Genomic DNA, 22,621 nt, shown 5'->3' with positions numbered 1-22,621 from the left:
CTCTACATTAATGATCTACCAGATGTATGTTCAGATATAGGTTTGCAGATGTATGCAGATGATACAGTGGTGTATGCATCTGGTAATACCTGTACTTCTAAATGCCAACTTAAAGAAAATATAATCTTGGCTGACCTCATCTTGTTTAATCTTAAACACTAAAAAATCAAACTACGTCTTCTTTTCCATTAAAAAACGACTTCTAACTCAAGCACTGAATGTACAAATTGATGGGGAGCTTATTGAACAAGTACCAGAATTAAAGTATCAGGGAATAATCATAGACTATGATTATCAAGAAAATCAGTAAAACCATTAAGGCCAACCTGGGCTGTTTTAGGATGATAAGAAACTGTTTGACTCTTGGCTGTGCATTTATTTTGATAAATTCTATGATTTTCTCACGCATATCGTATGGCTTAACCACGTGGTCCCAAGCTCACCAGTCATCAGTTAAGTCTATAGAGTGTCTTTATTACCGAGCCTTGAAAATCCTGGACAAGAGAATAAGGTATCATCATTGCCAAATTCTAATTAAATATAAGATGTTAAGTTTTGCTAATTTTATCTCCCTGCACTCTGTTAAACTGGTCTTCAAATGCCTAGATAATGCTGCTCCCTTACCCCTTTGCAAAATAATAACAGAACAGCAAAGTGGTACTAGATCCATCACCCGTTCAGTGTCAAAAGGCAATTGGAGCATTCCTTTCTGTAGAACATCATTTGCCCAAACTGCCTTTTCAGTAAAAGGGGCAAAATTATGGAATTCTCTACCAGACAACTTGAAATGTATTCCAACATTACCCGTTTTTTAAAAAACAAAAACAAATTGTGTTTAATTCAAGAACAATACTGCTCACTGCTCACAGCATTTCATAGCTTCTCTGCTCAGTTGGTTCGTTTAAAAGTAGACATTTCAAGCTTTCTATATAGATCCTATGTCTGTGAGGCAAGTAGCCTATACGCTGAGTTTCGGTTAATTTTTGTGACGCGCTCCAGTTCACAGAGACTGAGACGGCAGAAAGTGCATCCTGTTTGTTTTCATTATTTTACAAAAGCACAAAGTTTTGTTGTTATTTTGAGTTTTCACAAATAAAAGTAGACCATTTACATTATCGAATTATGTCTTACTCTTATCTGAGTTGTTTCCGCAGATATCAGGTAAAAAGGAGTGATTGCGCTGGCGCCTCCCATGTCATACAGTAAGCGCGCTATACTTTTACTTGGATATGTGCCCAATAATAGCACACATTTATCTTGGTTTATGTTAGAGCGTTTTGTTCGTTTTTTTTCTACATCTAATGAATAATAAAATGTTGGTCTCACTAAACCTCTTTTTGTCTATTAACGTTTAGTCTACTATTAGGGGGCAGCCCTAGTCAAATGGATTGCGGTCATGGATAAAAAAACAAACAAACAAAATGCATTTAAAAATATATTGAAAAATGAATGCAAAATTATCAGAATAGCAAACAACACAGCTGGATCGAAATATAATAACGTGGATCAAAAAACGCTTAATAAAATGCATTTAAAAAAATAAGCATAAAACAAAACATTTAAAATTGCACAAAAGTGAAACATGAATTTCAATATTCACTGCTATGCTGCAATAAACTTCTTCATTGAGATCTTCAACGTCCTCATCATTTGTTCTTACACTGGCTGTGTCACAGATCATTTCATGTTTCATTCTTTTCAATTCATATTGGCCAAAGTAATGATATCCGAGTTGCACTGTAAAAAAAATCCCTGTAAAATTTAGGGTAAAAAAACGGCAGCTGTGGTTGCCAGAACTTTACCGTAAAAAAAATGGCAGTAACGATTTAGGTTTTAAGGGACAGCACCATATAATTTAAAGGTTTATAATGTAATAATTTCGGTTAAAAATGTTTTATTTTACAGTTCAAAACCGTATAATTTAAAGGTTTATATTGTAATGATTATGTTTACACTGCAAACAATTTACGGTAAAAAAAACATATTTCATTAACTGAAATAATGTTAAATTACCAACCTATTGATATACTAATATCTGTTATGTACCTTTGATATATACGGACAACCACCAATCACAGTGGTGATGAGAATCACGTGATGAATCAAAGCTCATCACAAGCATTTTTTAAGAGGACAATACTAATATATAGAAGTTGCTCAGTGTCATTCACACAAACACTAAAAACAAAGAAGAAACATAGTTATTGCAATGAAAATAGTGATGCACCGATCATGATTTTACATGGCCGATTCCGATACCGATTTTTTTCAAGAAAACTGGCCGATTCCGATACCGATTTCCGATTTTTTTTATTTATTTTTTAACACAATAAAAGAATGAAAGTATACATGAACAAGATGTTTATTTGGTATTTAACAGGCTAAATTGGCTTTTGGCTAATGAAAACAAGTCCGCAATTTGAAATTAACAAGAAATTGAATTGGAAATTAAAAGACTGAAAGGTGAAATTAAAGGCAACAACTGCATATTCTGCAATCCAAACAAAGATGTTACTTAAATCAGCATTTGTTTTTAAATTCAGTGTACAGAAAAAAAGTCTTTACCAGTGAAATTAAATAAAACCAAAGTATATAATTGTTCCAAAATGTTAAATCAAATAATGTTTAGTGCAACGAAAAAAAACTAAGAAGGTGCTTTTTAAATCAAATTAAGTCAATGTAATTAAGGTAAAATAAAAGGTAACACTTTAGAATAATGGTCATTAGTTAACATTAGTTAATGTATTAACTAACATGAACTAACCATGAGCAGTACATTTGTTACTGTATTAATAAACTGGTTCGTTAGTTCAAGTGTTGGACGGATCAGTTGTTCTAACCAGTCGTTAAAATGATTCGGTTCAAAGGAGTCATTGTTTCGCGAATCGGACATTAGCAGACGCGTTGTGTGAGCAGATGAAGCTGAGCTGAACAAACGCTCACTATCTGCACTTGTGCAGGGCGCGGAGAGGTAGGCTCGCGCAGGAAAGCGGCTCTTCCTCAGTTCTCCAGTTTCCGTTTGTAACACACTAGTGACATGTTCGCGAATGATTGCAATATAGGCGTATGTGCACGCGGGCGCACTTCCGGATAAATCGGCAGAAAAATACAAAGAAAACCGGCCGGTCGCCGATCGCGCGCTAGAAGCAAAAACCGGCCGGTTCCGGTTTTTGGCCGGTCAACCGGTGCATCCCTAAATGAAAATACATCAAATGCGAAGTGTCGCGCAGGGAATTCTGGGAATGTCAATTTACGGGTTTTCACTGTAAATTACACAATGACTTGTTCTTTTTCACTTCAAAAAACTGTAAATTTAGCGGTATTTTACTGTAAAATTAAATGAAATGTAAGGTTAGATTTATTACAGTTATTCACCGTATATAGTACGGAAACTTTCTGTTAACCAATTAACTGTTTTTCACGGTAGCATTTTTACAGTAAAATACCATTAAAATCACAATAATTTTTTACAGTGTGGCGTGTTGTTTAATTTGTACTTAGTCCATTCATTTCCACAAATTTCCATTCATGCCGATTTTCAGACCTGTTGCAAACATGAGACGGGCATTATTGCATTGACAGAATGACAGCATGATCAGCCAATCACAGCGTGATTAAAGCAGCTCTCCTGGAACACAGCGAGCTCAAGGAGGCTAAGTGCATACTGCTTTGAATATTACTGCTTTGTCATACTGTGTAATATTTGCATTATTCATGCAATGTTGATTATTTTCTCATCTGGCTTTGTTGATGAGACGCTCCCTCCCTTGCCTCCTTTGAGAAAATGCAACATAAACGTAACATAAACATGTTTTTACATACAAAATAATGTTTGTAAAGTTATTTATTTACATTTTGTCATGAATAAATACCTATACATCATATCAGCAAATATGTTATGAATCCATAAACCATTTTTCCAATATTTTTTCAAAGGCTTATTAGGTTGGCATTTCTTGTAACAGTAATGTTGCTTGTTTGGTTGCCATGGATTTCATCAGAACGTTCTGTTCTCTTTACGGTACGGTGTGTATCTGTGGCTCGTGAGAAAATGAGTTTTAGTTGTGATAGTCTGTCAACATCAGCTTATAAAAAGAGCACGGAAACCCTACAACTGGTCTTACAGCAGCATTTCTGGCTCGTCGAACTGCTGTCTGCGTGATATATGGAGATGTCAAACCTAATCATTGCGTCTTCAATTATGCTGCCTTTTGCTCCATTAATTGAAATACTGCAAATATGTTTTTGTGGTTTGTGAAACTGTGTATGCACTACTGTGACATGTTTTCTGCTTGCTTGGCGGGTCTGTTTTTCTGCTTGATATATCACAACAGAAGTATGAAAATGTCTAACATTTTAAATGTTTAAATTCCCTTTATATATGCACAAACATTTAACCCTTAAATGCATGAATGTTTCGCCAATTAATTCATTATTACATATTCGGTCTTTAGCGACCCGGATTTATATCGAACGCGCATGGATCTCTACCTGTCACAATAATATAAAACTCTCCTTATATTAGAGTAAGAATTAAAATATAATAAAATAAAGCATTTATTTATTTATTTTTATCTTTTGGAGCTTGGAAGGGTTCGATTTGAGTAGATGTTTTATACCATCATCACTGTCCTCGTCAGAGCTCTGTAGTAAATTCAACATCTGACTCAAAATCGCCATCTCAAACATATTCTCAAAACTAAATATTGCTCTTCAAAATCAATATTTTGATCGCTGATCTTCTTCACCAGTTCCATCAAGTGACAGCGACACTAATATATGATTGCAGTAAATCTCTGAGCCATTTCGAGTTTTGCTGATGATACTTCCTATTCTTTTGTTTTCTGCCTGCGGTAGAGTTTAGATTCTCTGCCTGAGCCCGGACCCAAACTTGACGAACTTGGTCAGGTCGGGCCGATAGTTCCCTCCACTATCCTCAGGCCATGTCGGGCCGGGCCCTTGATCAAGCATTTGGGTTTTTTTAATCATTGCTTTCTGCCCAACCAATTAGGGTAATAAAGTAATGTCGTAATCAGAAATAATATATATATATTTTTTAGCAAAGTAACTGATACTACAACTAAGAAACAAATGTGTACAAAGTCAGGATTAGTCTAAAAATGTGTTAAACTCACAGCACATGCAGTGATGAAGTGCAGCATTCTGAACAGAACCGCTCTGAGACGCCAGTCATGAGCTGCTCGCGTGAACAGTGCGCTTTGCTTAAATATTTATTTTCGTTTAGAATTGTTTTGTTTAAAAGTAGACATTTCAAGTTGTCTATACACATATTTCTCATGTCTGTGAGGCAAGTAGCCTGCTGAGTTTCGGTTTATTTATGAGACACGCTCCAGTTAATGCGCAATGAAAGTGATCGCTCCGGCGCCTTCATGTCACGATTATTGTCTGCTATAGTGCATTTGCTTCTTATTTATTAAATCCAGGCAATTGGCTGAGGAAACAGATTAAAATTAAGATACAATTTATACAAAATGAAATTCACTTTAAAGAAAGGCATTCTACAAAACAAAACTTAATGAAGTGGTCAAAATCATTTCTGACCACTCGCATCTTTGCACTTTTCATAATCAGATGAAATTTTTAAAATAACATCATAATATTTAAACATAACTATGAAACAAAATACATTATTTAATGGCTAAAAACAAGTATAGTTGGCTCCAGTACAGATAAATATCATGTCTGAGCGGGATTTGAGTGAATGTCATTTTACCGGTCAGCGGTTCATGAGTGGAGCGCTGGCATAGAGAGGATTATTGAGCCGAGCGTCACACCGGTCCGCTTCGGTCATTACAGGCTTGTTCTCGTCAGAACGCCCACGTATTAAAAAAAGGTCAGGTTTAAATCGGGCTCGGGCTCATAATCACAGTAAATGTGTCGGGCCGGTCCGGGCTCGTACACAACGTGCATGGGCTCAGGCTTGATTTTTTGAGCTCGAACGAAGCTCTAGCCTGCAGTAACTATGAGTGAAACGACACTTAATCATTGTGTATCAGACATTACCACCTTGTGGAATAAAGGTGAATTGCACTTATTCAGTCATCAAAGATTCAATTATTGTTGTGCAGAAAAAAAACATACTTGCACTGTTACACACCTCGGGTCGTTAGTGACCGTATACAATTTTTACAATAAAATGAATGGGAAAACAGACATTCTTTTATCATTTTGTTGTTGTTGTTATATTGTTTATAATGAATCAATTGAGGAATACTAAGTAGGTTGATGTTTAACTTTAAATGAATGAGGAAGAGGGTACTGAATGACATCCTAGCTCACTAAAGACCTGAGGTATGCATTTAAGGGATAATTAGCATGTGCCAAACCAGTGGCATAAGTCCCCCAAACCACTTGTCACCCACTTTTTTTTTTTTAAGTACATTTTTACTACGTACATAATGAATTTGCAATCTGCAGTGAATGATTAACCTCTAAGCCTTTTCCATTCTTTGCCCGTTTTGTTCCCCGCAGGTATATCAGATCTATGCGCGTCGGTCTGCTGAGGAAGTTCATAAAGTGCTCGGTTCAGTCGGAGCGGACTACATCGTGCTGGAGGACAGCATCTGCTACGAGCGCAGGCACAGCCGTGGCTGCAGGCTGAGGGACCTGCTCGACCTGGCAAACGGTCATGTAGGTCACGCACAGCATCTCCAGTTCATGCCCACACACACTACGCTTGTTCCATTTCAGACTTTTTCAGTGCAGCTAAAACTAACAACTTTGCCCTTTACCGAATTCTTCACGTGACTATAAACACATATCATTTGGTTTAGACACTAAGCTCACTGGTCTTGCTTTTATTATTTTTGTTGGAAATATCTTCGGCTCTCCGAGGTGTTTTCATTTCTTACATAAAATGCATTTAACTTTTCTGTGTCGAGTCGATGCTTACATTTTTCATTTTGTCACATAATCATGTTCTCACTCACCCACAGCTCATAATTATTAAATACTGCATCACCCTGTGCGCAATCTAGCTTAGGTGACTTTCACGTTTGGTTTTTTTCCACTTGGGTAGCTTGATTGTTCTGCAGCTGATTATAGTTGTGCATAATATCTGACAAAAGCAAAATGTCCAACTTCTAAGCCGTAGCACTTTATATTTGTGTCTGCGCACACGTCAGCTGAAAGAAAATCATCTCTTCCACATCCCAGCAAAGAGCTCTGGCTGGAAATAGCTTGTCAGCAGTTGTCATTCATGCGTCTGAGGTGAATGCCATGCCTTTGAAAGATCTCAGAAGTTGCCTTACTCGCTGCTCTGATCCGACTTTGAGCAGTCAATGAAAGAGCCTCGCTCGCTTACTCGTTTGATGCCGCCAGATTCCTTCCTTCAGGCTGCCTTCAGCAGTTTGAATAAGATTCACTCTTGTACCATGTTCTGTGTGCATATGTTATTTTAACCTTGATTTAATCTGTCTGGTTTAATTAAACCTTCCTAATTGCAGACAGAATTACCAAGGATGCTATGTATATGCAATACCGATGGCCCAGAAACAGCCATGTGTTGTGTGGGATATATATTTTTTTTCCTCGATTCCGCTCTGATCTCTCCCATGGGTGGTGGTTCTTTCTATCTCTGGGTGCTTAAATGATCTCACAGCACCATTTCAAGGCCTTTCTGTTAATTTGGGAATATATCTCAAAGTAAATGTTTAAAAAACCTCAGGGCACAATTTCTCTAACATTTCAAAGATAAAGAAGTGGAATGCTCTTTAAAAGAAGACTTCTGAGACTCATCTTCATCTGAAATTCTGCTCTACATTTTTCAATGTAAAAAAAAATAATAATAATCTCACCATTTCACACGGCATGTGTGTTTGTTACAGATCATGGACGGCCCAGGTGAAAACGAGCCGGACCTCATCCCGGCGTCTCATCCACGGTTTTGTGAGGCCATTAAGACGGACACCCCTCCATATTCAACCCTCTTCACGCGAGCGTTCAAAAACAAGACCTTTAACGTGTACAAACTCAAGAAACTCAAGAAGAAAAACAAAGCTGAGAGCGGTCCGTAGTGCTCGTTCCTCAAAAGCAGTCGCCTGAACGCCCCATCTGGAATGTTCAACGAGTGTGTGATAGTAGCAGGTGTGTGTGAGTGCGGCTGTGTGCTTGAGAGAGATCGGTGAGATGCCTGATTGAGCCGGCACACGTTAGATTTGGTGCGTGTTTGCGTGTGTAAATCTTCCGTGAGCCGGTCTGCCGCAACAGGAGCTCAAGTTTAACGTGGAGAGAAGGGAAGAAAATCTTTTTCTCACAGTCTGTCGCACTCCTTCACGCTCTCTCTGATCATCACTTCTCTTTCGACACGTGCCCTTTCACCAAGCACATATTTATGCTCGTTCCTGTCACACGTCCAACAACATGAAAGCAGGAAATGGCGATGGGGAATTTTTGTTTGTTTGTTGGTTGGTGTCAAGATGAGCTACATCCTGCTGTTTGGCTGCTTTTAATGTATACAGTTGAATACTGTTACACACACACACACACACACACACACACACACACACACACACACACACACACACACACACACACACACACACACACACACACACACACACACACACACACACACACACACACACACACACACACACACACACACACACACAAAGAGTCTTACAGCAACATATCTGAAGAATCGGCCTTACACATGGGCATAGAGGAAGTGCCATAAATTCTCATTGCGAGAATACAATTTCTGTAAGAATAAATCAGTGTCACAAATTTACTATATTGGAGTAGAAATAGTTAAACTTTTCCTTTTTTTCTTTCTTTCAAATCGTAAATTCGATTTTCATTCCTAGATTTTCAATGTAATCTTAGACTTTTGAACTCCACTGTATGTGTTTCGTGCTTTAGTTGTGTAAGTAGGAGGTGATCACTTTAGACGGTAAAAAAAGATTTCACATTGTGAACCAATTCACAGGGACATTAAATGTAGTTTTTTGTTGTTGTTGTTTTAGGATGAATAACAGAGCTGAAGTATTAATGAAAGTTAGAAATGTCCCATGGAATGTCCTAATCCTCCATTGTGAAGTTGTTTTTAATGTAGTTCGGTGAAGATATTAACAGTTTGAGTAAAACTGAATGGTCAACAATGTTACGACGCACATTTTTTCTCTCTCAAGTTCTATATGAAGCCTTTAGTGTATGGAAGTGCCTTTCCATTTTGGGATAAGCTCTGCTGCACTAACGAGTCATGCATTCAAAAGACCTTCAAATGATTAGCCTCAAGTGCTACAAAAATGTACCTACCTTCGATCTTTGCAGCTACTTTTTTTTCTTCTTTCTTTCCAGGATGTTAGCTGAATATATTTGAACAGAGATGCTCTGTTCGGTGCGAAACACTTTCGAAACTCTTTAGCGTGTTTAAACGTGGAGTTTTTTTCCCCCCTGAACATTCGGTTTGTAACACGAGGGCTCCTCTGTGACATTCTGTTATTGTATTATAATGTGGTGAAACAGCTATTGTTACCTTACCTGTCAGACAGTTGACACATAAACCCTTGCTTCACACAATGTTTCTGTCACAACACTGTCCCTCAGGAAATGATCTTTATGCAGCTGTGCGCTTTGATTTCATATGCTGACATAGAGTTCCTCGGTACGGTTTATTGCACTAGTTTGTTTTACTGTGGTGTTTCACGCAAATGGATTGTTTTCATTTGAGTCAAAAGTGTTGATTTGTCTTTGGTTGTTCAGTGTACATTTCCATTTTTGTATTAAAACAAATTTGTATGTTGAATGCTGCAGATCTCTGCAACTGCGAGAAGATTTTTGTCATTTGAAGCCACATCACAAAGGCATTTCAATAAATGCAGGTCAGAGATTTTAGGCCGCTCTCATTTCGTGTTTTGCCTTATCCCCAACTAATTACAGCTCCGTTTCCTTATAAAAAAAATAGGCCACTTGTTCAGAAAGAGGCTTACAGCAGATGAAATGAAAACAATGCGGTTTCATTTTAATATAGCAGTATTTAACAATAATGTTCAAGTATCATTGAACTCCATTTATTAAGGAAAAAGAAAAGCAATTTAAAGGATGCAAATACAAAACGCCAACATACCTTTACCAACTCAAAGAAATATTAAATAATACATGAAAAAAAAGCTTTAAACAGAATTCGATTCATTTATATATTTTTAAAAAGCAGTTCTGCACAAATGAGGTAAAAACATTGTTTCACAAAATAGAGTACTGTATATTCACCACACAAACAAACAGGTGGCCTTGGTTCAAAATCAAAGAGGAATAGGTTTTGTAAGATCAAGAATTCTGTGATTCAATGACAGAGCCCATCGTGCTTCATTCATGAATACTCTCACCTCACACTGGATCCTCCCCAATCCCCTTACAATGCCTCCAAGCGCCAATCCCGTTGGCCTCTTTTTAACTATGAAATAGCAAGCGTTGCACTTGGAGCTACATTTCTTAGCTTTAACTTGAAAACCTTTTTTATACTCTTGTTGCTGCCTTTGGAAATATTGGCACTTTTTGAGATCTGTAATAAGAGTGACGACTTCTCCATCGACTTTTCCAACTCCCATGATCCTTTGGTTCACAGCATGACAGTGAGCGATCAGTTCACATTAGGATTAGCACTCTGATGTCTTTTAACACACTCCTACTCGCTCCACTCTCCTCAGCCAGCCTGTCATGCTCCACATACGGCATTCTCCGTAAAAAAATAAAAAATAAATAAATAACTGAAACGATAAAAGGAGGGCAAAAAACATTGCCTTAAAATGCATAAAATACAAGGTTGGCATTTGAGGCCTCACGGGGGGAGACTTTTAGTTATTCCATTTGCACACACAAGCCTTTCCTTCACCTCATGCAGCCTCACCACATGCGTCCACAAGCCCATTAAACATGTTACATGAGAGGCGCTCAGGGTCTGAAATCGCTGGCCCACCACTCTCTGAATGCACCTGGTGCCAAGGCTCATCTCTTCACCGCAGAGCCGAATAATGTGATGGGATACAAGTAGCTATTTATAGTCGAACAGGAAATGACGATATGTTCGGGTGAGCTGGTTTGGTAAATAATACGATACTTTCCAAACGAAGCAAACTGGAAAACTGGTAAGCTTATTCTGGGACTGTAAGCTCCTCCAGCAGAGCTCGATCACATGGAACAACACACACATTCGTTTGTCTTAATGGCTATCCTTTAGTTTGGCAGACTCTGATTGCTACCACTCAATAAAGCGAGAGAGCCAAGAGAGTTTTCGATAGTTTTCAGCTACACTTCCATCTCATGCCAGCCACTCAGCCTTGTCCCTCAGACACATTTATATTCCAGCCGTTCCTTCGCTCCTTTTTGGCTAGAAAGAGAGGACACCATTTGTATTCCCAAGGAATGTCTCCTAAAATGCCAAACAATAAGGCTGCTTTCTGTTTCATTTTCCTCAGTGTTTTTCACACATCTTCAGTTTTTATTGGACTTTTTTTCCTGCAGACTGCCTTTCATCCTCGCATCTGAGTGAATAGAATCTAAACGGAGGGTTGAGCAAATAGAAAAAAATAAACAGTATCCGAGTATGAAGTTATGATTGATGAACACAAGTGGCCACCCTGACAGAACAAGCGGTGAACTGATTTCAGAAAGCAGCCGTGAAGGAGGACAAACCTTCTCCCTGTCGCATCCGAGCATGGCAGTTTATTTTTCTTCCCATCTTTCTTTTATTTACGAACATGTAGACCACACAGACATATAGAATGGAATATCAGGGAAGATCTGAGTGAAGCACGTCCAAGGTGCTCCGCCAATGTTGGACACAAAGACGACAAACGGTTCCACTAAAATCATTGTCATCCGCAAGTCACTTTAATAAAGGGTGTCTGGATGCGATAATAAAGATTCTGGGCTTAAAAATGGCCATGACCACAATTTGCTGTGTCCTGGATTAGCATTTGCCATTTACTGCTCATTGAGAGTACCAAATGCCACCCAGCTCTGTACGCAGAGGGAGTGTCTCGCATGAAGTAATACATCCAGAGAAAGCCGAAGCGTGGGAGTTTTCGGCATAAGAAAAATCCCTCTGGTTTTTAGACAAGTCTTTAGTGGTCTCCCTCCTCTCCTCGCGCGGTAGGAACTCTTCCCGGCAGTTCCTTAGAGGTCGCTGCCCTCGGCCCGCTCGTAGAGTGCTTTCAGCTTCTCGAAGCGTGGCCCCCACTCTTTCAAAGACTCGTGACCTGCCGCCGTTCCCTCTTCCAACCCAGCGGAGCTGAAGGAACTCAGTGACCCGGCCAGCGAGCCGCCCCCCTCCGTGGAGAAGACCTGCAGGGAGTCGAAAGGTGCCGTTTCCGGGTGCTGGTCGGCATCACGGATAATTTCACACAGGTAGCGGGCCAGGTCCTGGCTGGAGAACGACAGGCTCTTGCGGGCCAGCTGGGATGCTCGGCTGGAATTTGCAGTCTGGCCTTGAGCCGGTGAGCGGCACGGGGGCACGTCCCTGCGGACGGTGGTGGCTCCCGAGGATATGGAGGAAGTGGTGGTGGCTGTACCTGCTCTGGAGGGGGGGTCAGGCTGGCAAAAGTGTTGCTGTTGCTGCTGGGAGGGAGGATGATGGTGGTGGATGGCTCGCGATCGGCTGTACTGCACTGACTGGGCCGGGCTGGGCTGCAGGGACTTCTGGAGCTCAGCCATGTCATAAGCATTCTGAAGGAGAGCGGGAGAGAGCGAGAGAGAGAGAGAGAGAGAGAGAGAGAGGGGAAATTAAATGCATAAAGCGCTGACAAATTACAAGATCATTAGCGTTACATAACGTGCCATTACATTCAGGAACTGGTGTAATAACAACAGCGTATGCCACAGAAACTGATACAACTAATAAGGCAGAGCTCACTGACAAAATAAGCTGCTTGTCTGTACTTCTTCATCACGTCATTTATTATCCCCCAAACTGTTAATGGCATTAATCCGGATTCAAGCTGCTAACACCGCGTTCTGATTAACACCTTTGTGCACGTCTTCCTGCACCTGAGAGGAAGAATCCTGACAGACGCAGTGAAGAGCCCGGCATTACACACTCAGTCAACACAACAAAATGCGACACTGGTCCCCTTTTCCCATTGAACATCAACATTAATCCCATTCCACCGAGGATGATTCCCCTCATTATTTAGCAGTGCAGCTCTCGGGGGAGGAAGAAAAACACATAATGCTCCTTGAGGAAAAAATAGACGAAGAGAAGAGGAGGAGGAAGAGAGACAGAGAGGGAGGTGTGGGTGTAATTGATTACATGATGTGTGAAGCTTCATCAGATGGAGAGGATCAGAGCACCACTATGCATCTGATAATCATGTAACAGGATTTTACACATGCATTTATGATCCTGCAACACATCAACACCCACATACTTCAGATAGATCAGAGGAGCAGGCAGTTACCTCTTGTTCCGTGTGTTTGTCACAATAAAAAGCCACATTTTGAACAAAATAAGTTTTCCCCTCAGCACTCAGCATCAGAGTGCATTTTTGAAATGTTAGAGGTTGTCATAGCGACAAGCTGACAAGGGCGCCTCACTGCGACAGGGCGTCATGACAACCTGTACATGTTGTCATAGTAACTTTGAGCGCTCAGTTGCCCTCCTGTGTCAGATTCTCTGACCTGTGATCTGAAATCAATTTGGAAACAGAAGTCAAGCACTCACCTGATCCTCCTCCCCGCCGCCCTCCTCATCGTAGTTGAGCACGTTCTCTCGGATGTCCTCCCAGCCGTCATGGTGCGCAGACACGTGATATACTCCCTCCTTCAGCCCCTTATAGCTCCGCCAGCGCGTGTACAGGAAAATCCCCAACAGCAACACTGCGGAGGCACAGGAAGTGGTTGAGAATTACCTTGAGTGCTGATCAAGGATCACTTTAACCTATTACAGTTTACAGGAACACTGGCCCTGCTCCCAGATCAGTGGGAACTAGTTTTAAGTGAGCTGGGCTGTGAAAGCACATCGCCTGGGGCATCCCTCAGGCCGTGCTTCCCTGGTACTAAGGTGGCTTGATGTCAACGTGATGACTTCGTAGAGATGGTCTCGATTTGCCACAGACACATTATTCCAGTGAGCGCTGTGGCTCGTGTCAAGTATAGCTCGCTGAATCAATCCTGTTTGGCACCACTCTGACCTTTAGAGTATATTATCTTGCTATCGAATGCCCAGTACACTTCAATCTGCCAACACTCCATTCTCTCTCTCTTTTAGATTCAGATATCGTCTCCATTTACCTCCTTTTGTGTGCTCGCCTTTTGTGCGTTTCATCTCGCTCACTCTCTCAATCTTCAGGCCTTTTGAGACTTTCTCGTTCCCTTCCTTCTATTGCTTCCACTTCATTACCTTGGCAGGTATAATATGGGTCTTTTGCGACATGTTTTAAGGTCGACCCCGTAAATAATTCCAGGTTTAGACGTTCATGTCAAAGATGTGAGAACCTGACAAGTGTATAAGGGACCATAAAGAGGCATAGAAAAGCACTGGGTCCGGTAGAAGGTATCATAATGGCCGTGTTCGAGCTTGACAATCACTTTGGATTAATCTAAAGGATTTGTGCACTTAAATGAAAAGCCTCGCGACACAATTCCACAAGATACTACTTAACAGACTGAAAATCGCACCTGAGACACCCCGCAATCTCAATCCTCGCCGATAACCTCGCTACACACAACTGCACATCAAATATCTGCTCTTTTTAATGACTCGTCATGCCTTGTCACCACCGAAGAAAGGCAGATGCTTGGAGCGAAAAGACATTTTTAGTTTAATTTGGTTCTTGAATCAGTGCAATGAGCGGAGTTCAAGATTTCAAAGTGAGGGTGGAGAGTCTTTGTAATCAAATGCACCCTTTCTAAAAGCAGTAAGTACTTGGTGAAATGTCTCATTTGCAAACAGAAAAGTCGTATTGGTGAAGGAAGACCATTTCTGTTCTGACACATGGCATGTGTTGCTGCGTAGTTCTGGTGTGTTTTGTCAAGCTTTGTAGATGGCGATGACAAGATGTGCAGAAAGCCATACGGAGTGTGTCTATCCAACTGAGATCATTTGCGAAAAAGAGATGTCTTCAGACAACTGTGACATATGTGTGATATAAAGAACGTGTGTAAAAACATGGCAAATAAGTGACTAAAAATGCTACACAGAGATTTTTCACACTTGCAGACCATTAATAAACATTGCATGCCCAGGAATGTCCACTGTATGACAAATTAAAAATGGTTGTCTTCATTAATATGCCTAAAAAATGACCTTAAAGGCACTGTGCTCCCTCTCAGTCTATTTCTGTCTCCCCAACAGTGTAACTTTACAAAGTGATTTTTAAATGCATCTTGTGTGGTTGATATTGAGTGAAAGACTTCTTCATCTGATTCCAGGCAAGCCTTCTGTCTCCTCACTGCCTGCTTCATCGATCACATGACCTCTCCAATCTGACCTCTCAGGCCCCTCTCAGGACACCCAAGACCAGCCTGGCATCCTAATCTCCACAGCAAAGACGATAAACACTGCACTGTGGAAAGCATTCAGACATCTCGCTTCTGTTTCTGCTATGGAAATAAAACAAAACTCAAACAAATTCTGAAGATTCCAGACCTTTAACCAGTGGATAATTTTTTTCCTTTCTTCAAGCACTTCACAGATAACAGAGTGAATAGAGCTGTTCGAACATCTATCAAGGTTTCTGATAAACAATGTAACAAAACACATTAAATGATGATTTCTCATGGTCATTACATTTATTGTGTTTCTCAAGGAAAACACAATAAATCAATGCCAGGGCAAAGCATTTGGTTTTTATTAAATGGAACGCATTGTTCATTCACTTAATGTATGTGGTTATTAATTTAATAGCATTGACACTCTCTGAAAGAAGCCCTGGGTTTCTTTCACAATACAGGAAAACACGAAGAATGAGAAAGCCGGGAAGGAGAGAGGCAGAGAAGAAAAGATCAGTGGGCACTAACTTATAGTAACTACATGTCAACTAACTCTCATTAGGGTATTAGTAGACTGCCTGCTCAACATATGCTAACACTTTATTTTGATGTGAATGTCTAAAGTGGACCATCGAAATGAAGTGTAACTGTAATGTGTAATAAAGATTGCGCTACATAATAATGCATCAGCATCACCTTTGACAAAGTGGGCTGTAAATGTTCTGTCATGCTCTATTTTTGTGCCGCCATGAGGAATTCCAACTTCCGTTTAGATGCTGTCCTGTTCAGGTCTCCATAGGAACACAATGTCAGAACGGGGTAAAACGAGCGTCTGAATTGATTAAACAGAAACTTATTGAACATTACTAAAAATAAAAATGTGTGCAGGGTTAAGCTGTGATGTTGTTGTGATACTGCTACATATCAGCAATAAACTGAAGAAATTCTTGGAAAGGACGTGTTTTGAGCACCAGCGAATCTGAAGAGAATGTCCGTATACAGCACTATCCCTTAGACTAGACTGCGATCAGGAGCTGCATGTAGGATATGAGCGCTCGTATGTTTTCAGATAACCTTTGTGTCATCTACGCACTCATTAAACTTTGATGAGTGAGGCACTGACAAAAAACAGTCATTGCTACACTGTTAAGTGATCACTGGTAACTATGGAGCTGTGTGCTTTTTAAACTACTTTCATAGGTTTAACATCACATTATCAGCTTGGAAAATACACTAATTTGACTAGAAACACTGGAGACCTGAAATGTAAAGCATCATTCCAGTACGAGTCAGGCGAGACTTCAGTGTTCAGAAAAAGGTGGATATGTCAATAAAAACAGAGTGTACTAAGAGTGTAATACTTAGTATTTTAATGTGGCATGGTCTTTCTATCTGATCACGCCTAAGAAACAATAGTATGAAGTTGAAAATACAATCCAACTAAAGAATATCCAGATCCGGATCCAAAAACAATAACACGTTATACTAGACCTCACCTTCACACTTACAATTCAGGCCCTTATTTCAGTAACCTACCTCCGGAAAGAAGCAGACACTCTCCCCTCCTTCAAATACTTCAAATCAGTATGAGCATATGACACTGACATTTACTGCTATCCTCACATGGAATAATCTACACACACACATACACACACCAGATAAAGATAATAATAAAGGTTACATACTTTCACATACCATTTCATTTTATTCCCCAGTCTCATCCACACACACATCACTAAGTTTTGCAGCTCACCACTGCTTGGCTTCAAATGCCCTGGAGCCGCAACAGAAGATCAAATACAAAAATCCAGCATGTTTGCACAGACATGATTGTGTGTGTATGTGGGTCTGGGTTTGCCTACATTATGGGTCAACTGTCCCCACAATGGTAGTAAAACCTGAACTCAACTTGCCCCATGAAAACGATATCCCAATAAATGATATCTTAATGAACATATAAATATGTAGAAGTAGAGACAACAAATATAGTATCATTAGCTCCACATAAAAACAATAGAAGCTGATGAATGTATGTGTAAAACAAATGTATGGTTGTTTGCTCCATTCTCTCTAGACTTGGGAAAAAATGTGCATCTTAAACTGTTCAACTTCAAAAGTTCTTGCAATTTAATTTAGAAGTCAGAACGCCATACATCTCTGCATAACACATCAACTTAAAAGGCAAATTAGTTAGTGTATGTTTTAAGTTAGACTTGAATATTGAATATATAGACTGTAATTTCAAATATAACATGTAAAACACACAACGCAAGGTTACAGTAATCAATTTGAGTAGTTTGAGGGTACGGTGGTAATTTGGGTTAATTAATTGCACGCATATAAGACATGACAATTTTCTTACATTAAAACATGACAGTTGGATTCATTAAGTGGCTAATTGAACAAATGGCTTGCATTATGACTTTTCAAACGGTGGTTAAAATACTAATGAGAAAAAAGAAAGAAAAAAACCCCACTGTAATTATCCCTTTATGATTTGATAGTACTGTATATCTGTTTGGCTTTCAGATGCATGAAAACTGAAATGTAAATTACAGACACTTTATGGCAGAACATCATTGGATGTTTGGGAAAATGAATATGTGGAAACCCATGTGGAAGTCACATGTAGTTGAATGAAAAAATACGGAAGTCCTGAGATCTAAATGTATGGTATAAAAAGGACTTATGGGGCATATTTTTAATCTCAGAGCAGATATCACCAAAATTCATGGAAAATGGAGATGGAGATACTGACACTTTACTGAGAGTCTCTTAACTGACAGAAACTTTTTCATACAGACATTAAAAAAGGATCCCATGAGAGTCACAAAAAGCCAGAGATTGTCAAAGAGCCCTATAAACCATAATCATTCAAGTCCATCTTTTGAAGTTATGAAGGGTGGTTATTCCCGCAGGTGAGCATCTACACTTTGTGAATGTCAAATCTGCATATCATCTTTGACAAAGATACTTGACAATCCAGGTGTAATAGAGGACAAATGATGCCTCTCCACACTGGATAACCAGAAGTACAAATAGCACTATGCTTATAAATATGTGTGTATATATATACACACACACACACACACACACACACACACACACACACACACACACACACACACACACACACACACACACACACACACACACACCACACACACACACACACACACACACACACACACACACACACACACACACACACACACACACACACACACACACACACACACACACACACACACACACACACACACACACACACACACCATCTCACCACATAATTATCTGTCCCTGAAGTTTGACGGATGGGCCTATTCCCTCTGTAGTGATATGTTAGTCAGCAGGGGGCTGTTTCTAGCAGGGAAGAGTGAGTCCTGGCTGGTTAGGTGGAGGCGTAGTGTTAGCACGGTTTGCTAAACCTATTAACCGCCTTACAGGAAGAAAAAAAAATCTTCTTAACGCTGTGCGAAGCCTTTCATATGGCAGAGAGCGCTTGAGCCATATTTCTCGCTGCTTGTCTCCATTTGGAATCGTTCCAAACCAACAGGATGGAATGCAGAAAAACAATGAAGAAGAAAAATCACAGAGGAAGGGGGGGATAAAAACCTTACTGACTACTTAAATTCAGTTGAGGACGGTTGGAACCATTGAAATTCTGCCCAAAACCCTAGTGCATTGATCTCAATTTCCAGCCCGGATTGGGTAAACAGCACAGTGTGTGCCTACAAATCAAGTAATTAACACTTTAAAAAGCAACTGGAGCTGAGAATGAATAAGGTCATGTCAAATCTATAATGGAACGAAACTGCGAGAGGAGGAAAAAGATTGTTCGGTTCCCTTTGGCCTCGAGCGTAGCCATGCGGGCAGATGAGGACGACAGAACGAAGGGAGTTAATACGAGTTTCAGAAGTCATGATCATTGATTATGTAGACTGTGTTCTTTACCGTTGTCAGACAATGCGAGAAAAATGCAACATGTGGGAACACGAAACCTTGGCATGTATAAGAAATATATACATGTGTCAAACTCTTAACAGCTACTACATGGGAAAAATGGGGAAAGTCATATGAATAAATACATATCAATGATCACAAGGCAAGAATATTGAAGCGCCAACCACCAAAATAAGTTTTAAAAATACATGAGGAGGAAGAACATTAATAGTTAATATTTATGTGACAAACATCAGGCTGATCCATTCATTTAAGGCTCCTACTGAAACAAATATTTCGTAGGAAACCAACAATTGGTGTGTTGACTGTGAGAGACATAATTCAAATTGTAAAATTCCCCAAAATTGATTTTGATTAGGTCACTCTTAATGCAACAACTCACATTTATCAATGTAGCAACACCACATTAGCACTTGTATTATGATAATAATTTATATTATTAACCATATCACTAGGCTATGTTAAATAACATAGAGGGCTGTAACAACATGAGGGTGAGTGAATGATGAGATTTTAAGAGCACATGCTGAAGATAAGTACCTAGTAGGGCCATAAAGCAGATGCATATGGCGAAAAGAGAGCTGAAACTGAGACCCACGTCGTCTCGGTAGATGGCCAGTGTCACCTCGCAGTGCCGGCCACGGTAGCCCTCTGGACAGTGGCATGTGAATTTGGAGGGAGACTGTGCCACACACGTGCCCCTGTGACATGGGTGGCTGGCACAGAGTGTGTACACGCAGAATTTGCCAGTGGAGTTCACCTTGACCATGTGACCTGAGGGACACCTGCGATTGGAGGAGACAAAAAGATTAATAAAATGGTAATATATTAACGTTTATGTAAGTAAAAAGGATTGAAGGTTTCAGTATTTTAAAGCTAAAATATAAACTACGGCCCATACATTCAGTAAATAATTTCATAAATAGTTAGAAGACAGTTCATTAAAAAATGAAGATTTGAGTAAATAATGGCAACCTGTTTCCATTAAGTTGTTCAGGTTTGCAACAACAAGAGGGTTAGTAAATGATGACAGGATTTTTAATTTTAGGTTAACTCTCACTTGAATTAAAGTGTACATTTATTTTCAATGTTGCAATACTGAAAAACATGTTTAGAAACCATTTAAAAATATTTAAACAGTTTTGTTTGCTCGAGCTAGTGTTGCAGAAATTAGAGGACATTGGTCAATAACACTTTTTTTATTATTCATTTATTTTACTTATTTTCAAATGCCTTTTATGGATTTTATTGACTATTTAGTTAGGTGTTACTAGGGGAAACTCAATAACATAGGTCAATATAAAAGGAAAACTCTTGGTATATTTCAAAATGATGTGCCCAGGAGATGTGTAGAACCGTCGTATCGCTGAAAGAATCCAAAATTTGACTGTATATGTGACAAAAAAATCTTAACGTACTCTAAAAATCTCAAGGGAAAACACACACATACACACAGAGCGGAAACTCAATGTGACCGGCACAGAGCGTGCTTATCAGATAAGATAAGATAAGAATAAGAATAGGGCAGCCTGACGGCAAGTCAGAGGCAATACCAGTGCAGACAAACAACAACATGCAATCAAAGACACAATCGACTACACAGCAGCTGCACACATCTCACAGCCAGAGAGGACAGTGGACAGGTCTGGGGTGAAGAACGGCCCACAGATATCATACCTGTATATCATACCTGCCTTCGACTGAGGTGTGTTTCCACATAGCCCCAGGGTCAAAGTGCAAAAGGCTTGGCTAAGTAGAGTCCCCTACTGTGTGTGTTTGTGTGTCCTACATTGAGCAGCTTAGAGATGATTTCTATTAAAACTAACCAATTTAACATTAAAAGATTTTATTTTTGTCCAGGGTTATTATAGCTAAGTAAAACAAAAAAACAAAACAATAAAATAAATTTTTGATATAATTACAGCTAGTTGCCAAAGATCTATATTGTATCTATAATGTATCTATATTTACCTGTACTGAATGAGTCTAAAACAAATACTATACAAATAAATTACTATACAAATTATATAGACATTTAAAAAAACAATTATATAAAATCGTTATAAAATATGAATAAAAACAATACAACCTCAATGATAGTAAAATAATGTTTTTATTTTTTAATTAATTATTTATTTAACTAATTTTCAAATGTCTTTATAGATTTTATTGTTTGACCCTTGTCAAGAATAGTCAGGAACTTGACTATTCAGTAAGCTTGGCATTGACAAAGGTCCCGTGTGACCGAAACGTTTGCCCTTTTTTCAGTAAAGTCCAACTTTTTTGGTAGAGTGTGAGGACTCTCTTGAAGTGTTTGACCCTTGTCAAACAATGCTAAAATACTTTTACTAAAAAAACATTTTTTAAACTAAAAAGTGTAAATATGAATATTAAATACAGTATCTAGCAGTTTAAAACTATGAACATTTTTATTTATATTATTATCACTTGTAATAATAACTGTCCTCAGTTTTGGCATAATTTCTACTATGACCAACAGTTTTCCCAAATAGGAGGAGAAGACCCATATATGAGTATCTGTGTACCTGCATTCATGGATTCTCCACAGGTCCACACAGGTGAAGGGGGGACTACATTGGTTTTTCCGGCAGGAGTCGGAGGAACAACCCAGAGATACACCCTGAGAGCTGACCACCGACACACCCTCTCTGGCCTGACCATCCAGAGGAATAAACCGCCCATTGAGCCTCAGGTCCCGCATACAGCCTGTGCCAATGAGGAAAAACAAAACAAAAAGCCAACATGTTTCATGTTTCAGTACAAATATAGCACAACGTGTGAATCCTCCTCTTACACCTACATAACATACACTTGCTTCTTCACAACAAGCACACACAGACAAACTCAACGCTCAACATGATCCACTCATATTCTGAGCTTTTAATAAAAGTGCTTTTAGAGTCCATTTAATATACACACAAAGTGTGTGCCTGAGGCTGACCAGCGTGGCTGTGGACTATTCCCTCCCTCTTCTTTTTCATGTCACAAATCATTGTCTCCCTTCCCTTCCGCTGTCTGTTTCATGCTAGCTGTACGTCCCCTCTACACTAAAGGTGCATTTTAAGGCTATTATGAATTACTCCTTCCTATTAATTTTTCATGATTGTCAATACAATAGTGTGTAATCATGACAGATAGAGGGACTGCAGTATGAATGATCTGATAAAGCTGTACAGGTTCATCTGTG

General features: G+C 39.5%; 2 protein-coding genes across 3 annotated transcripts in view; one reads left to right on the top strand and one right to left on the bottom strand.

The window, feature by feature from the left end:
- dpy19l3 (dpy-19 like C-mannosyltransferase 3) overlaps positions 1-11,907 on the top strand; it is a 51,561-nt gene extending 39,654 nt beyond the window's left edge. For both annotated transcript variants that reach the window (XM_079810927.1, XM_079810926.1), the window contains 2 exons: positions 6,493-6,651; positions 7,848-11,907. In XM_079810927.1, the coding sequence (XP_079667053.1) occupies positions 6,493-6,651; positions 7,848-8,036 (348 nt within the window). In that variant the 3' untranslated portion in view covers positions 8,037-11,907. The remainder of the gene's footprint in view (positions 1-6,492; positions 6,652-7,847) is intronic.
- LOC307122743 (neural-cadherin) overlaps positions 10,026-22,621 on the bottom strand; it is a 337,292-nt gene continuing 324,696 nt past the window's right edge. The window contains exons 30-33 of the mRNA XM_079810925.1: positions 21,960-22,140; positions 19,954-20,198; positions 13,682-13,836; positions 10,026-12,687 (exon numbers count right to left, since the gene is read on the bottom strand). Of these exons, the coding sequence (XP_079667051.1) occupies positions 12,139-12,687; positions 13,682-13,836; positions 19,954-20,198; positions 21,960-22,140 (1,130 nt within the window). The 3' untranslated portion in view covers positions 10,026-12,138. The remainder of the gene's footprint in view (positions 12,688-13,681; positions 13,837-19,953; positions 20,199-21,959; positions 22,141-22,621) is intronic.

Source organism: Gobio gobio, assembly GCF_949357685.1.
Source record: "Gobio gobio genome assembly, chromosome: 2".
Lineage (NCBI taxonomy): Eukaryota > Metazoa > Chordata > Actinopteri > Cypriniformes > Gobionidae > Gobio > Gobio gobio.
Note: the sequence above shows the minus strand (reverse complement) of the source record. Positions and strands in the feature narration are given on the sequence as shown.